General features: G+C 44.2%; 1 protein-coding gene across 1 annotated transcript in view; it reads left to right on the top strand.

The window, feature by feature from the left end:
- Window positions 1–18561, top strand: part of SRRM4 (serine/arginine repetitive matrix 4) — a 178830-nt gene that overhangs the window by 126630 nt on the left and 33639 nt on the right. The window contains exons 3-7 of the mRNA XM_017879080.1: window positions 6267–6353; window positions 8598–8669; window positions 11938–11964; window positions 13765–13815; window positions 17031–17129. Coding sequence (XP_017734569.1) covers window positions 6267–6353; window positions 8598–8669; window positions 11938–11964; window positions 13765–13815; window positions 17031–17129 — 336 coding nt within the window. The remainder of the gene's footprint in view (window positions 1–6266; window positions 6354–8597; window positions 8670–11937; window positions 11965–13764; window positions 13816–17030; window positions 17130–18561) is intronic.

The following is an 18561-nucleotide window of genomic DNA, read 5'->3' as shown; positions in this document are numbered from 1 at the left end:
ATTCTGGTATGTTGTGTCTTTGTTCTCATTGGTTTCAAAGAACATCTTTATTTCTGCCTTCATTTCGTTATGTACCCAGTAGTCATTCAGGAGCAGGTTTTTCAGTTTCTATGTAGTTGAGCAGTTTTGAGTGGGTTTCTTAATCCTGAGTTCTAGTTTGATTGCCCTGTGGTCTGAGAGACAGTTTGTTATAATTTCTGTTCCTTTACATTTGCTGAGGAGTGCTTTCCTTCCAACTATGTGGTCTATTTTGGAATAAGTGTGATGTGGTGCTGAGAAGAATGCATATTCAGTTGATTTGGGGTGAAGAGTTCTGTAGATGTCTATTAGGTCTGCTTGGTGCAGAGCTGAGTTCAATTCCTGAATATCCTTGTTAACTTTCTGTCTCATTGATCTGTCTAATGTTGACAGTGGGGTATTAAAGTCTCCCATTATTATTGTGTGGGAATCTAAGTCTCTTTGTAGGTCTCTAAGGACTTGCTTTATGAATCTGGGTGCTCCTGTATTGAGTGCATATATATTTATGATAGTTAGGTCTTCTTGTTGTATTGTTCCCTTTACCATTATGTAATGGCCTTCTTTGTCTCTTTTGATCTTTGTTGGTTTAGAGTCTGTTTTATCAGAGACTGGGATTGCACCCCTGCATTTTTTTGATTTCCATTTGGTAGATCTTCCTCCATCCCTTTATTTTGAGCCTATGTGTGTCTCTGCACATGAGATGGGTCTCCTGAATACAGCACACTGATGGGTCTTGACTCTTTATCCAATTTGCCAGTCTGTGTCTTTTAATTGAAGCCCATTTACATTTAAGGTTAATATTGTTATGTATGAATTTGATCCTGTCATTATGATGTTAGCTGGTTATTTTGTTCATTAGTTGATGCAATTTCTTCCTAGCATTGATGGTTTTTACAATTTGCCTTGTTCCTTTCCATGTTTTGTGCTTCCTACAGGAGCTCCTATAAGGCAGGCCTGGTGGTGAAAAAATCTCTCAGCATTTGCTTGTCTGTAAAGGATTTTATTTCTCCTTCACTTATGAAGCTTAGTTTGGCTGGATATGAAATTCTGGTTGAAAATTCTTTTCTTTAAGAATGTTGAATATTGGCCCCCACTCTCTGCTGGCTTGTCGAGTTTCCGCCAAGAGATCCACTATTAGTCTGATGGGCTTCTCTTTGTGAATAACCCGACTTTCTCTCTGGCTGCACTTAATGTTTTTTCCTTCATTTCAACTTTGGTGAATCTGACAATTATGCGTCTTGGAGTTGCTCTTCTTGAAGAGTATCTTTGTGGCATTCTCTGTATTTCCTGAATTTGAATGTTGGCCTGCCTTGCTAGGTTGGGGAAGTTCTCCTGGATAATATCCTGAAGAGTGTTTTACAACTTGGTTCCATTCTCCCTGTCACTTTCAGGTACACCAATCAGACGTAGATTTGGTCTTTTCACATAGTCCCATATTTCTTGGAAGCTTTGTTCATTTCTGTTTACTCTTTTTTCTCTAAACTTCTCTTCTCACCTTCTCACTTCATTTCATTCATTTGATCTTCAATCACTGATACCCTTTCTTCCACTTGATTGAATCGGCTACTGAAGCTTGTGCATGTATCATGTAGTTCTTGTGCCTTGGTTTTCAGCTCCATCAGGTTATTTAAGGTCTTCTCTATACTGTTTATTCTAGTTAGCCATTCATCTAATCTTTTTTCAAGGTTTTTAGCTTCTTTGCGATGGGTTCAAACATCCTCCTTTAGCTCGAAGAAGTTTGTTATTACCGATCGTCTGAAGCCTTCTTCTCTCAACTCGTCCAAGTCATTCTCCATCCAGCTTTGTTCCATTGCTGACGAGGAGCTGCGTTCCTTTGGAGAAGAAGAGGTGCTCTGATTTTTAGAATTTTCAGCTTTTTTGCTCTGGTTTCTCCCCATCTTTGTGGTTTTATCTACCTTTGGTCTTTGATAATGGTGACATACAGATGGGGTTTTGGTGTGGATGTCCTTTCTGTTTGTTAGTTTTCCTTCTAACAGTCAGGACCCTCAGCTGCAGGTCTATTGGAGTTTGTTGGAGGTCCGCTCCAGACCCTGTTTGCCAGGGTATCACCAGTGGAGACTGAAGAACAGCAAATATTGCAGAACAGCAAGTGTTGCTGCCTGATCCTTTCTCTGGAAGCTTTGTCTCAGAAGGGCACCCGGCTGTATGAGGTGTCAGTCGGCCCCTAATGGGAGATGTCTCCTAGTTAGCTACTCGGGGGTCAGGGGCCCACTTGAAGAGGCAGTCTGTCTGTTCTCAGATCTCAAACTCCATGCTGGGAGAACCACTACTCTCTTCAAAGCTGTCAGACAGGGACGTTTAAGTCTGCAGAAGTTTCTGCTGCCTTTTGTTCAACTATGCCCTGCACCAGAGGTGGAGTTTACAGAGGCAGGCAGGCTTCCTTAAGCTGTGGTGGGCTCCACCCAGTTCAAACTTCCTGGCTGCTTTGTTTACCTACTCAAGCCTCAGCAATGGCGGACATCCCTCCCCCAGCCTCACTGCTGCCTTGCAGTTCAATCTCAGACTGCTGTGCTAGCAGTGAGCAAAGCTCCATGGGCATGGTACCCTCCGAGCCAGGCACAGGATATAATCTCCTGGTGTGCCGTTTGCTAAGACCATTGGAGAAGCACAGTATTAGGGTGGGCATGTCCTGATTTTCCAGGTACTGTCTGTCACAGCTTCCTTTGGTTAGAAAAGGGAATTCCCTGACCCCTTGCACTTCCCAGGTGAGGCAATGCCCTGCCCTGCTTCAGCTCATGCTCTGCGGGTTGCAGCCACTGTCCAACAAGCCCCCATGAGATGAACCCGGTACCTCAGTTGGAAATGCAGAAGTCACCCATCTTCTGCGTCACTCATGCTGGGAGCTGTAGACTAGAGCTGTTCCTATTCAGCCATCTTGGAACCTCCTCACCACTGCATATTTAATTGATGCATGTTTAACCACTGTGTACATAACCCCTGAGCAGTTAACTACCGCATAGTTAACCTCTGCTACTTCCCCAAGGTGTGTTTAACTACCACTTGTTTAACCACTACAGACTTAACTGCTGCACATGTAACCACTGTATACTCAACTGATGCTTACTGAATTGTTGTGTATTTCATCACTGTATTTAGCCTTGCATATGTAACCACAGCATACATAAGTATTATGTACTTAACCTCTGCACGCATATCCTGGGTATACTTATCCACTATTCTGCCCCTTCCTGACTCTCTATGATGGTACACGTAGAACTAGTGTAGGGAAAAATAGGGGGTAGAAGAAATGTAGACCTATCTGGGTAAAGGTGTTTGGGATTTATTAAGAGAGTTGATGATCTCCATCTCATACACCCCAAATGTCTCCAAATTCGAGGGCTGTCTGAGTTTTACCGCATTACTTAAAAGTGAATCAAGGACGATGTTCCCGAATCATGCTCCCCTGGGACCCTGGGATTCTAGAAGTTATAGCTGACTGAAACAATAGGCTGTTTCCTCATTTTGTAAGACACACTTTTAAAAGGTTTTTTTTCTCTCTCTCTCAAGTATTTCTCCTTTCATGTTTTCCCAGTTCAAATTCCCAGTAGCTGTTGCACTGGGAAGTGTTTATATGAAACAAGATGATTTAACAAGAAGCTCAATTATTTCATTCATTTATTCCCTCTTTTGGTCACTCAACAAATATTGATTAGGCTTTTGCTCTGTGACAAGCACTCTTTAAGGAAAGAATTTGGTGGCCGGGTGCCATGGCTCATGCCTGTAATCCCAGCATTTTGGGAGGCTGAAGCGAGTGGATCACCTGGGGTCAGGAGTTCGAGACCAGCCTGGCCAACATACTGAAACCCTGTCTCTACTTTAAAAATACAAAAATTAGCCTGGCGTGGTGGTGGGTGCCTGTAGTCCTAGCTACTAGGGAGGCTGAGGCAGGAGAATTGCTTGAACCCAGGAGATGGAGGTTGCAGTGAGCTGAGATCATGCCACTGCACTCCAGCCTAGGCAACAGAGTGAAACCCTGTCTCAAAAAAAATAATAATAATAAAAAGAATTTGGAAGTAGCCCATCCTGTTTACACAACCATCGTGTTTGCTTCCTGGACATGCATACTATGCCTTGTGCTTTATAACATATAAGTGTAGTTAAGTAGCTAGATAATTAATTCCTGTGATGTTTATTTTTAACCTGCTAAAAGGGACCCTCTTAGAAATGCAAATCAAAACCACAATGAGATGCCATCTCACACCAGTCAGAATGGCAATTATTAAAAAGTCAAGAAACAACAGATGCTGGTGAAGTTGTGCAGTAATAGGAATGCTTTTACACTATTGGTGGGAATGTAAATTAGTTCAACCATTGTGGAAGACAGTGGTTCCTCAAAGACCTAGAACCAGAAATACCATTTGACCCAGCAATCCCATTACTGGGTATATACCCAAAGGAATATAAGTCATCCTATTATAAAGATACATGCACGCATATGTTCATTGCAGTACTATTCACAATAGCAAAGACATGAAATGAACCCAATTCCCATCAATGATAGACTGGATAAAGGAAATCTGGTATATATACACCATGGAATACTATGCAGTATTCCATACTATGAACAAGATCATGTCCTTTGCAGGGACATGAATGAAGCTGGAAGCTACTATCCTCTGCCAACCGATGCAAGAACAGAAAACCAAACACTGCATGTTCTCACTTATAAGTAGGAGCTGAACATTGAGAACATATGGACACAGAGAGGGGAACACCACACACTGGGGCCCGTTGGGGCAGAGTGGGGGCTGAGGAAGAGCATTAGGGAAAAGAGCTAATGCATGCTGGGCTTAATATCTAGGTAATGGGTTGATAGGTGCAGAAAACCACCATGGCACACGTTTATCTGTGTAACAAACCAGCACATCCTGCAAGTGTACCCCAGAACGTACAAAATTAAAATTAAAAAAAAAAATAGCACATCACAAGTTCCACATTCAGGAAAGCAAATTCGTAGAAAAGCTCAATAAGATAAATAGTCTCTCCTCCAGCTGTTTAAATAAAAGACATCTGATAAATTTTAAAAGTGGCTCTCTTGAAAATATTATTAATATTGCTATATGATTCTTATTTGCTGGAGATAGAGACCCTGACATATATTCTAGCCATTTTATCATTCTTTCTACTAATCATAATGATCCAGATTCTTAAAATGGAATTAAATACAGCAGTATTTTATGATGTTCTATAAAAAGTTGGGTAATTTCCAGATGATTGGCCACGTGAATAAGTTTGAGAAGGCAGCTGGTTTTGTGGGGAAAATCTCAGGGTAGGAATCACACAGGCCTTGATTCAAATCCTAGCCTGGACACATTCTAATTGTCTAGCCATCAGCAAGTTAATTAAACTTTCTGAGCCTCAGTTTCTTTACCTATAAAATAAGATAGTAAAAGTCATACCATTCTCAAAGTGTTTGTATCCTAATATATTAAAATCTTGGCACATAGCAAGTGCATAAATGCTAGTTGTGTCACTGCTAAAATAATGACAGTAGTATTAGTAGTAAGATTATGTTTTCCCCATAAGGTTCCACTAGGTTGGCATGTTTCAATTCCCAAGCAGTTTTTCATCTAAAACCATCTTCCTTTGCCATGGGATAGTGTTTTTTAAAAAAAATCCCTGGAGCCTGCCCCAATTATAAAAGAAGATAACTTGACTTCATTTAACTGCAGCCTCAACATTTGAATTTAATTGAACAGGAAATAATTATTCTTGAAGAGCGGAGGTTTTTGAGGTTCTACGAGGCAACATAAGATATGTATCTTGTTACATTAGACCTTGGCAAATATACTTTTAATAATCAGCTGCTACTTAACATACCTTCCGTCTCCTATTAAATTTCCAGCAGGAACTACAGACATGACATATTGGGGAGGGAGGGGGCTGAATGGCTGATGAATTATTTAAAAAGTGATTTATTTACCAAGGCAAGCCATTTGCAAATTCAATAATACATCTATTAAGGAGTAGCTAACCTCTATAACCCTGTTTTTAATAATCAATTGGTGTTTGGGTGACATACAACGTCTGTCTCATTAAGTCAGTATTAAGTCCTTATTTCGGTACTTAGTCTGAAGTGTGACCCAATCAGCCACGAGGTGGTAATGAGGCACTGGCTATGGGTCCTTGATCATCCAAGGACCTGGGTCCTTCCCTGGCTGCACCAGCTCTGGTTGGGGAGTTGGAGACCATGAGTTCTCTAATGCTCCTCTCTTTGCTCCTCACAGTGCCTCTCATGACAAAGACTTGACACCACCACCTTCCTCCAGGGGAAAGAAGAAAAAGAAGAAATCCACTCGGAAGAAGAGAAGGAGGTAAAAGCACCAAGAAGGAGATAAAACCTATAAGATGCAGGCAGGGGCAAAATATGGGTTTCAAAGTCAGACAGTGATTCCCTCTTGGGATCAAATCCCCTCTCTGATGCTTAACTAGCTGTGCAACCTTAGGCAAGTCACTTTACCTCTCTGTTCCTGTTTTTATTTTACTTCTCCAAAATGATGATAATATCTACCTTTTGAGATTTCATGAAAACTAAAAGAAAAATTCGTGTGGAAGCAGCTGTCACAGTACCTGGCACATAGTAAATGACTAACTAATAGGAAGCATAGTCGTTAGCATGAATATTGAATTATTTTTTGAGAGCTTTCTAGATGCAGAGGTCTACACTAAGCACTGTGATCTTCAGTATCTCTTTTATCCCTGACCATTGTCTACCAGGAAAGCATTATTATCCCCATTTTAGAGATGAGAAAATAAAGCCTCACAGAGGGCGTGACAGGATCTACAGGGGCTTGATCCCAGGTGCTCAGTTGGTTCTACTACACCCACCTACCTAGTTAAATGTCTAGGATAATAGGTGGGTTTTTGAGGGGTTTTTTGTTTGTTTGCCAGCTATTGACTCTTTGATATCCTATGAATTTTTTTCTATTTCCAATTCCTTTAAAAAATTTCATATTTAAAATGACTTCCAGATTTGCTTGTAGGCTGCCACTAACTAGACTAAAAATATCTCTAGTGTGCCATCCCCAGAGGGGCAGGCTTAACTCTTAGGGCTGCCAACTGAGAATCACAGCAAACCTCTGAGGCAGTATTTATAGAAACCTGTAGGGGGCAGCAGAGAGAAGCATCTGATGACTTGGGCTTCAACTCTAGATTTTCTGGAATCTTGTTTCACAGACACCTCTTAGCCTCATTCTAAAAGGACAGGCTCAAACAGGACCCGGGGGAAATATGGATGAAGACTGAGTCCTAGCCGTTGTAGGGTAGGAGATGAAATTGGGGCAAGTGCTTTGGCTTTCCTAATTTGAGGGGTGGGCCAGAGAATACTTCAAAAAAGGAAACCTCAGATACTAAGATTCACTAATTGACTTGTTCATCCGATGAATATTCACTGAGCATGTGTCTGGGAACAAACATTATGATTCCTTGAAGGCTGAATTGTTTCTCAGTCATTCCCTTCTGCAGACATGTTTTGTTTGACCTGCAAAGTCATTAGATTTTTTTTTTTTTTAATTGGTGGTCAACATTTCCAAATGGAGAGATTTCATACTAAAATATGGAGTTTTGGAGGCTCCCTTAGAAAAGGCAGGTGCTTTAGAAGCCCAGACCTGCATTCCTACACAGGATCTTCGGCTAATCTGAGAAGCAGATCCCCCTCCAGCCAGAACCCCTCTGGTTCCCCACAGTCCTCACTACTCCCTACAGTCTTCCACCCAGCCTGCCTCATCCATTCATGTTATCTGAGAGGACCCTGTTGGCATTGAATTTGTAACCTCTCATCTGTTTCAACCCTGGTCTTTTGTCAGCGGGGAAATAAGAGACTTAGAGATGAGCCTTGACATGCCCAAGGTGGCTCTGTGAGTTAGTAGCAGAGTCAAGATTGGAACTTAGGTCACCTAAGCCTCAGTCTTGAGTCATCACCATGGACTTAGAGTAGCTCTGTTTCTCAGGTAACACTTTGATGGCACTATCCGTGCAGCCACAGCCTGGCAAGATATCCTTCAGGGGCTCAGTCTTACCAGGGAGACAAAGGATGGGGCAAAGGAGAGACCCTGAGACTTTGAGAGGAGGGTTATAGCTTGAAGGGAGAACAGCAGACAGAAGGAAGCCTTTCCAGCTTGACCAGGCAGGCAGCTATGAGGTGCTGTGGTGACTGAGAGCAAAAACCACTGGGATCCCAGCTCATCTACTTCCTGGCTGTGTCTTTGGGCCGGTCACTTCACCCCTCTGAACTTCATTTTCTTTGTCTGAAAAGGGAGGGTAGCAATTATACCTACCTAAGAAGTGTGTGGAAGGATTGAATGGGATAATGCTTACAAAACACGAGGTAATGGTTTACATTAACTTGTTAAAAATTAAAATCAAATGAAAAGTAAAATTAAATTTGTGAGCAATTAAAAATTGCTTACAAATGCAAGCTAATATCAGCATGGATATTATCCTTGATGTGTGTTCCTGAAAGAGCTAAAGTCCTGTATAGGGACTGGGGAAGGTTCTTTTTGAAACCACCTTGGCCTTTAAGAGCCTCCTTCTGAAGCGTGTCTTCTCGGCCCTGGCAGGTCCTCATCCTATAGCCCATCACCTGTCAAGAAAAAGAAGAAGAAAAGTTCCAAGAAACATAAGCGACGCAGGTATTGTCCTTTTTCTCTGCAAACAAGGCCTCCCCAGGTGGGGTGGGGAGGACAGTTGATGGCACCAAAAGGTCATCTGGAAGCATATCATGTCATTTATGTAAAATAATTATCTATGTCTTTTTACGTATTTGTGTCTTGTATAAGCTGGGACTGTGGCTGCGAAGACTAGAGGTCCACACATGCTAACTGAGGCCAGAGGAGAACTTGATTATGAAGAAGCAGGAGTGACTCAGGGACCAACCAGGCCTGAGCAAGGGGCTAGAACAAGGAGTGGAAAGCTGATAGGACCCACTTGGGACCTGAAGTGCCCGCTGTCTCCTGGTCCCAATGAGGGACATGGCTGCACCCTGCCCCATCTCTCCATGTTGCAGGCCAAGTTACAAGGAGACACGGAATCTCTCTGTCTTGTTCCTTATTCCAAATTCCCAAGGAAAGGCCCCTCTTGTCAGTACATTGCATGCTAGAGAATGGAATAATGTTGAAAAACATGGCTATGCTGAGATTGCCCACCCTGGTGCATGGGGATGCAGGGATGGTAGTTACAGGATATTATGAACTGGGCCCGTGTTCCTGGTGTTCACTATGCATACACACACACACACACACACACACACGTGTATATTTACAGGGGAAGGAAAAGACTAAAAGGATACTGTAGTCCCAGCACTTTGTGAGACTGAGGCAGGCAGATCATGAGGTCAGGAGGTCGAGACCAACCCGGCCAACGTGGTGAAACCCTGTCTCTACTAAAAATACAAAAATTAGCTGGGTGTGGTGGCATGTGCCTGTAATCCCAGCTATTCGGGAGGCTGGGGCAGGAGAATCACTTGAACCAGGGAGTCTGAGGTTGCAGTGAGCCAAGATCGCTCCACTGCACTCCAGCCTGGTGGCAGAACAAGACTCTGTCTAAAAAACAAACAAACAAACAAACAAACAGAAGATATACAACAGAGGGCTCATGTTTGTGGTTTATGACCTAAACCAACATGTTATGATTGGAAGATTTTGCAATATAGAAATTCAGTTTTCTAGTTCCTCTGTATAGTTAGAGGGTCTGTCTTCTCTGGGCCTGTTTTCCCATGGACAGCCATGCCCTGGAGCTGAGGAGTTGCCATGCATTTAGACAGAGTAGGTACTTGTACTCCAGTTGGTCTCAGGACCTGTCCAGCCTGCTCTACCCACTTACAAAGCCTGCTTGGCCCCTGGAGGCAGGAAGTTAGAAATTCCCTATACAAGTTATTTGCTGTAGTGAGCTGCAGATAATGGGAAAAGTGTGATTTATGTTTTATTTTTGCTTATCTGTATCGTCCAATTTTCCTACATTCATTGTCGATTACTCGTGCGATTAACAACAGAATGAATGAAAGCTAAGAGGTTGTTTGGGGTTTCCCCCTGCATCTCAAGTCCAGTTCAAAGTTGCACCAATGTGACTTTTCCCAATCCAGGGATGTGAGCACATCTCAGGGCTGGTTGCTAGAATGGCCTCAGACTCAGTTTGCTCTCACTGGTTATGTCAACCACCTGCCCAGACTTCCTGACTGATGTTATCTGAGTTTGTGTTTACAACAAGGCATGGGCAAACTAATTAGTGAAATGTTGTTAATTTGGTGTCAGAAATCTTTCCCAACGTGGAGTCCTTTGTAGAAACAATGACCCACACTTATGATTCTAGATGGCCACCTTATCACCTTCCTTTGCTGAGCAGCTCCTCCTAATTTGGAGGTTCGCTGGGGAAAGTGGAACAATTTTCCCATATTTGGGTTCTGGAAGCCAAGTGGCTTCTCACTCACAGGTTCCTTCTCATGAGAAAGACACTGACAGACAGTCAGAAACAGGCTTTTCCTGCACTGTCAGCCCAGGTCTTAGAGCTTCACAGAGTAAGGGACTCATATGAGGGGGATGATTAGGAAGGGAAATTCTGTTGCTGTTCCTTCCCAAACCCTGACCTCCTGAGCACCATCCTACTCCTGGTCCAGTCTCTCCAAGCTCTTGAAATGTTTGGTTAATGATAGCTGTCAGTTTTGGAGATGGGAGCTAGGGGTAGCGAAAGCACTGAGATTCTTTTTTTTTTTTTTGTCTCCTCAGTTAGCAAGGCTTCTGAGTTTTAAAAAGTTTTTCATTGTTCTGGCTAATGCATGCTGCGCTTTAATACCTAGTGATGGGTTGATAGGTGCAGAAAACCACCGTGGCACACATTTACATGTAACAAACCTGCACATCCTGCATATGTACCCCAGAACTTAGAATAAAATTAAAATTTTTTTAAATTATTTTCACATCTATTTATTGAACACCCATTATGTATCATGAATGAAGATTCTGAGTCCCAGAAAAGAGACCAAAACCCAGTCCCTGCCCTCCAATTTCTCACATTCTAGTGGGGAAAATAGGTCACTCGAATATAGAGAGGTCCGTACCCTGCTGATGATAAGCTCAGAGGCTCACCCAGAGCTTGGGGGAGTAGACGGGAGGCACCAACCAGCCTGAGGGACTCAGAAAATGTTACGAGGAGAAGATGGCCTCCAACTGGAGCGCTGAAGAATGAGAAGCAGCTACATGGGTGATGCTGTTTGACTGTCAGCAACTTAATCAACTTCTCTGATCTTCAGTGTCTTTGTAAAATGGTTGTTAATAGTACTCTACAGGGCTTGGGGAAGATTGAATGAGATTGTGTGTGACAGGTGCTAAGTACAGAACCTGGCACACAGTAAGAGTTCCTCATGTGGAAGCTGGCTGTGTCATGATGATGACGGTGATGACGAGGATGAGAAGGAGGAGGAATCCACAACGAGGGAGAGAGAAGATGAGATGGAGAATGGAGGAGGGGAAAGGCAGAAAAGGCAGAAGACCCTCTCTTACGTTTCCCTATCCAGCCTCATCCAGGACAGATTTACTGACAATTTTTGGGGAGGACTGAAGTACTGGTAGGCTTTGATCTGGAAATTCAGAATGCAAACCAGTATCTCCCATACAATTTTCATAGTCTCTGAAATCTAAGAGAGGAGGAGGATTAGCTAGGTGTCCTGACCGCCTGTCACATGATCACAAAGACGCTGATACCCTCATACCAGGAAAAAAAGCAAAACAAAACTTTCAAACTCACCTATATTTACTTTCTCCCCTTCCTCCCTTCCTTCTCCCTCCCTCCCTTTCTTCCTTCCTCCTTTCTCTCTTTCTCTCCCTCTCTCCATCTCTCTCTCTCCCTCTCTCTCTGCCTTTTTTTTCTTTCATTCTTTTTTCATTTTTTTTCTTTCTTTCTTTTCAGGTCTTTCTCCAAGAAGAGAAGGCACAGGTAAGACTCTGGTTCTCTGACTGCCTGTTCAACTTTCTGCTTTCTCAGCAGCTTTGGGCAGCTTCTAGGTCAACCCTCAGTTTCCATCTGTGCTCTTAGGCATGACCCCTTTGTCTTCCTCTGCCTCAGTTTCCTCCAAAATGAAGGTCTGATCTGTTTTTTTCTGAGCATTCCAAGCCAACTTTTGACTTCCATCAGGCCAGGTGGCTGCTCTTGGACCAGCCCTATGGATACCTCGACCCCAGAATGTCTCATTACCCCTGCCACTGGTTGGAATCCTGAACTGGGGCACATAGGGAAACATCGGTCCTGTCACACCACCAAAACTTTCCCAGATCCGGCCAAGGAACAGGGCCAAGTCTTCCTATACTGGACACATTTGGGTGAACACAAATAGTTATTACTTACAGAGTCCTCACTCCAAACTGGATCCTGAGCTAAGTCCCTTCCATGTGTAGATGTGTTTAATTCTCATTAATCCCTACCACAACCTTGCACAGTGGATATGATTATTGTTCGCATTTGACAGATGAGGAAACTGAGACTAAGAAAGATTGTAACAGGAATGTCCACAGATAGAACCAGAAGGCATCGGAGCCGAAATTCAAACCCAAATCTGTAGACAGAGGATAAGGAGAGCGACGATGGCTTCTTAAAGAACAATAACCACATCTACAGCAATTTGTAAAATGCAAAGCCCCATCATTTATTCACTTAATAAGTAGATACTGGTTGCCAATTTCATCTGTCCACTCAGCTCTGCAGCTTCAGTAATGGCCCCATTTCACGGCTGAAGAAACCAGGTTTTAGAGAGAATGGGTAACTACCCTGATGTCACACAGCAGCTAAGAAGCAGAGGCAGCTCTTGGGTCCAATTGAATTCAGATCTGTCAGCAAGGTCCTTGGCTCTCCCACTGCCTGGGGTGAGTCTCAACATGAAGATAGACCCTGTGGCTAGCTTCAAGGTGTAAGATAGTTAGATGAAATAAAATTTCCCCTTCCCAGGTCCTGGGCCAATAATAGGTTATTGGTGACCCTCTGCAACCAGTCTAGCTTAAACTACTAAATAGTGTGTTGATCCTCCCTGATCTCTATTTGATTACACTGAGACCCCAAGTCATTCTTATCCATTGTACTCAGACCCCCGCCCTATGACTCAAAAAAATAATTTAAACCTGGATACTTGAATATGCATGGGCAGACCATTTCAGAATCTACCAAGCTCCATGGGAGTTCAAATATCTTCCTGGATATTCCATTCACTTCTCTTATAAGTTGATTGAACAGCAGTCAAGAGCAGGGACTCTGGGGACGCATGGTCTTGGATCCATGGCCACATCCTAGCTCACTTGTGCAATCCTAACCAAGTTTCTTTGCCCATCTGAGGTTCAACTTAGAATGAGCACTTATTAAATTGTGCCTCCACCCTTAGGTCGCGAAGAGAAAAAAATGAAGTTGTTGACAGCAGGTATTCAACAGAATGCCTAGCCTGTAATTAAAGCCTCAAAAAATGGCAGACATTGTTATTACTACCTTTATTGCTGCCATTATTATTAACCTAGCAAAGCTGAACTTGGCATCCTCCATACTCCATTCTCAACGTATGTATGTGCGTCGGTATCCCTAGCCAAACTTGCTGCATGAAAATGTTGTTGGCAGTGAATTTTCCAGTCTGAGGCAACGATCGGTGTCCATTCCAAAACTGCCTGGATCTCACACTGTGTGTTAAGCATTTTAACTACTTGTTTATCTTTAACTAGAATTTTGCATCTTTCAATTAATTGACCATTTCTTGTTTAGCTCCTCTAGTCCAAAAAGCAAAAGAAGAGATGAGAAGAGGCACAAGAAACAGTGAGTAGATACTACCTGGAATGTACTCATCAGTTTGAGGAGTTGGGGTTCGGGCTTCTTAAAAGCCAGAGTCTTAGAGTGCAAATAACAGGGAAAAGGGGGGAGAGGTGAGCAGGTGGAGAGGAAGGAAGGAAGGAAGGAAGGGAGGGAGGGGGGAGGAGGAGGGAGCTGAGGGGGGAGGAGCAGAGGGACGAAGGCATAACTGCATGTGTTGTAGGTTTTAGTATTATGAGTCATTGGGTCATGTGCTAGTATAATGTGTATGTGTATGCGTGCTTGTTTATGTTGCCATGAAGTGTTGTATGTGTTGCCTGGCATGCCCCTGTGAGTATATTTGTGTGTACTGTGGTGTATATTTATATGAGGTATGTATCAATCTAGTGTGCACATTGTCGAATCGCACATTTTTTAATTTTTGAACACTGTGGTACAATGTAATACCAATTGGGAACATGTGTGGTCTTATTTGTGCGCCTCACGCAGTGCATTTCTTGTCTGGTTGTGTGAGCATGAACGTGAATGGGTGTACACAGGTACACACAGTGAATTCTATGCACTGTGCTGTGTGCACTGTGTAAGTACCTCTGTACATTTTGTGCACAGGGGTTGTATGGGGGTTTTTACCTGTGCATGAGTGGTCATGGGGGTGTGATCACATGGGTGCACGTGTGTGAGCATGTGTATGAATTCATGTCCTGACTGCTGAATTTACAGTGTGGAGATGTCAATGAAGCTCCTAGCTCCAGTCTTGGGGCCCCAGCTGTTTCACAGTTTATAGCTGGTAGTAGAAATTCAAATCAGCCACTGCTGCCTGTGGAGTTCAGTTCCCAGCCAAATTAACAGTAAATTTGGTTACAACCTACCTACTTTATATCCTGCAAATGTTAGTGCATGTGTTTTCCAATCAACTAATATTTTATCTCCCACCAAGAAGCTTCTAAAGAGAGGATCAAAGACAATAAGATGAAAGGTAGTCGGCTGCCAGGAAGAAAAAAGAGGAGGCAGGAATGCAGAGGGAGGGTGCCCAGCTTTGCTGCCCCAAACAGTCTTTTCACCCAAGGTCAGCACGAAGGAGGGCATTTCAGCCACCACCACAGAGGCCTGGGGAATGCTCCAGAAGAAAGCAGTAGATCCTTGAGTTAGCTCAGGGAAGAACTTCCTTATCATCGAATTTGTTCAGCTCAAGTCAAGAGACAATTATTGGCCACATGTATTGAATGTGCTTTCACACTAAGCACAGACAGAGTACGCGTTCTCAGCAATCTCGGTGTCACTTGACCAGTGGGGCCCCAGGGTAGGCAGCCACAGAGTCAGGGGCTAGGCCCAGACATCAAGAGCGCTAGAAAGGACCATCACTGAGACAAGGACTGCCTGCGTAAGGGCAGCAAGGTGGCCACCCTCCCCGATGGCAAGAGCTGGATAAGTCCCAGAAATTCCTAGCAGGGCATCAGAAAGCTTGTGCAAGCCAAAAGACAAGAGGCAGGAGAGAAAAAAGCAAGAAGAATAAGGCATCCTCAAGATAAATGATGGCTTATTCTTGTCAAGTCCATGGTCAGGGCTGCTTCCAGGCAAGTGGCTGCTGGAGTGAGTCAGCTTCCTTTCATTCAACATCCCTTAATGAGTGAGGCCCTACTAGGTGACTGGCCCTGTGCTGGGCCCAAGGACAAAGATGAGCCAGACACTGTCCTGGCCTTGAAGAGCTCACAGGAGCCAGATTTAGGGCTGGTCATGGCACAGCAGATGAAACCCTGGGCGTTGTGGGAACACAGGCACTGGAAAAAGGGCTTGGTGGCCTCCCACGGGAGGCAGCGTCCAAGCCGCAGGTGAGCATGGGAAGTAATCATTCTAGGCTACAAGTTAAGCAGGTTGTTTAAACTCTCTGTGCCTCAGTTTCTTCATCTATAAAATGGGAATAATAAGAGAACCTACTTCGTAGGTTGTTATGAAGAATAGATGAATCCCTTTAAGAAAAATGCTTAGAATACAGTGCCTGGCATGAAATATGTGTTATATGCGGGTTACCTGTCGTCATCACCATCGTTATCATCATCATCCCTAAGACATCATGAACTGGGAAATGTGTGAGCCAGCATACATACAGTTCAGAGCTGCTTTAGCCCACCAGGCCAGGGCAGAAGAAGATGAGCAGTGAGGCCAGAGAACTAGGCCAGGGCTAGCTCCTGAAGCTGCCTGAGATTCAGGATCAGAGTTTGGACTCAATATGAGAGCAATGGGAAAGTTTTAAGCAGGGAAGGGATATGGTCTGATGATTACATTAGAAGAATCCCTGAGTCCTTTGTTGAGATAACCAAGTTACGTCCCAATAGAATCATCTCTAACTCCCACTGGCTTTCTTGTTTGGCCCAAACCATTGACGTCCTTTATATATCCTCAGTTACCACTACCACTGCCACTACTATTTCTGAATTATTACTACTTAGAAGTAGCTGAACTAACCTGTAGTAACACCATTGTTAGTGGTAGTGGTAGTAATTGTTGTTGTTCTAATTTTTGTTTTTGATGAGGTTTGTAGCCCATCCTGAAAGGCTTTTGATTCTATGCTAAGAACCTGGACTTAATTTTCCAGGTCTGAGGTTATAAATTGGCAGCCCAAAGGCCTAATTTACTCTGCAAATGTATTTCATTTGCCCAAAAAGGTGCCTTTAAAAAAATGAGCTTCCGTTTAAAATAAGAATATTTTACCTAAAAATCTGTATTTCCACATTCACTTGAAAAATCAGAGGGTCACCACACAAATATTCTGGAGGCAAAGCAGCTCCTTCTGTTTTAACTCAAGCCTCCACTTGATATTGTGTTAGTGTTTGGCTGATTCACACATTTATGCTCCCTGAATGACCCCTGAAGCTCTGTGACATTGAGGCACCTGCCATGGGTGATGCAGAGGAGACACAGGGAAGTGACTTTCTGCCCAGGGTGTCATCTGGGGAACGGGGAGGACCCTGAGTCATCCACACTCCTTCCAGAGGACCCCTTTCTGCTCACCCATGTTCAGCACCATTGGTTACGGAACCCTCCACTCAACACCCAGGCAGGAAGCTGGACTAACGCATGGGGTCGAGGGAGATGGAGAACTTCGGGAGGGATGGTGACTTGAGTGCAAGGGAAAAGCAGGTGTCACAAGATCAAATCTCTCTCTCTCCCTTTTTTACTCTCTCTCTCCTCTCCTCTGATTCGTTCCTTCTCATCCCCCCAAGATCTCGAAGCCGGCCCCGAAAGTCTCACCGCCACCGCCACCACCGCTGCCCCTCGCGGTCCCAGAGCTCGGAGTCCCGCCCCTCAAGCTGTGAGAGCAGGTAACCCCTCGCCCCAGGATCCTCTTCTGTCAGCCACAGCCGAGCCCAGGCTAAGACACTGTTAACACTAGCTTTGCCTCCACACTTCCAGCACAGGGTTTGGCCCCCTTCCTCGCACTCAGCAGCTGGCACCACTTCCCTGTAGAGAAAGGGCTGGAGAGGCCAGGCGTGGTGGCTCATGCCTGTAACCCCAGCACTTTGAGAGGCCAAGGTGGGCGAATTACGAGATTAGAAGTTCGAGACCAGCCTGGCCAACATGGTGAAACTCCGTCTCTACTAAAAATACAAAAAAATTAGCTGGGTGTCGTGGTGGGCACCTATAATTCCAGTTACTCCGGAGGCTGAGGCAGGAGAATCGCTTGAACCCGGGAGACAGTGGTTACAGTGAGCCGAGATCATGCCGCTGCATTCCAGCCTGCGTGACAGAGCAAGACTCCGTCTCAAAAAACAAAAAAACAAGTTTTTTACAAAGGGCTTTCTTAAATGTCATCAGGTGATCCGCCTGCCTCGGCCTCCCAAACTGTTAAAATTACAGGCATGAGCCGCTTTGCCGGGCCCTAGCTGCTCTTTGTGCATCCACTTGCAGGATCCTCTCTACAACCCTAAGAAGTGGGCATTATTGTTATCCCCATTTTAAATATGAGAAAACTGAGGCATGGGGGGGGGGGTGGTTAAGGAATTTGCTAGTCTCTTAGCAACTAAGTGACAGGATTGAAATCAGGGAGCATGGCTCTAGACTTCGCACTCTCACTAAGGGACCCCTCTAAGCACAGAGAAGTTAAGCAAACTATGTAAAACCAAGCAGTGCAAAGTAGCAGATTCATTCTAATGCCTTTTCAAGTCAGTTTTCTCCTAACCTGGACCTTCTCTATGCTAATACATTGGTCGTCCCAACCTGAGAAGGCATCTTGTTGATGAGAAGCAGCAGGAAGGGAAGGAGAAGAGCAAGAATCAGAACTGGGGCTTTGTTGGTGTTTGGAATTGTTGATGTTCAATGGGGACACTGAGACCTCCAGCTTCCAGATGTGAGGGGCTGCTTTTTTCTTTCTCAAATGCATCTCACACCTGACTCTCTGTTCACATCATCAGGGGAGATTTAAAATTTCATTGCCCTGACCCCACTTTTCCCAAATAAAGCAGAATGTCTATAGAACAAGGGAGGAAGGGCCAGGTGCAATGGCTCACGCCTGTAATCCCAGCACTTTGGGGCGCCAAGGTGGATGGATCACCTGAGGTCAGGAGTTCGTGATCAGCCTGGCCAACATAGTGAAACCTCGTCTCTATTAAAAATACAAAAAATAGCCAGGTGTGGTGGTAGGTGCCTGTAATCCCAGCTACTCGGGAGACTGAGGCAGGAGAATCGCTTGAACCCAGGAGATGGAGGTTGCAGTGAGCCGAGATCTGCTGTTGCACTCCAGCCTGGGTGACAAGA

Source organism: Rhinopithecus bieti, unplaced genomic scaffold (genome assembly GCF_001698545.2).
Source record: "Rhinopithecus bieti isolate Rb0 unplaced genomic scaffold, ASM169854v2 scaffold_11938, whole genome shotgun sequence".
Taxonomy (NCBI): Eukaryota; Metazoa; Chordata; class Mammalia; order Primates; family Cercopithecidae; genus Rhinopithecus; species Rhinopithecus bieti.
The sequence above is the reverse complement of the archived record's forward strand: the minus strand, read 5'-3'. Positions and strand labels throughout refer to the sequence as shown.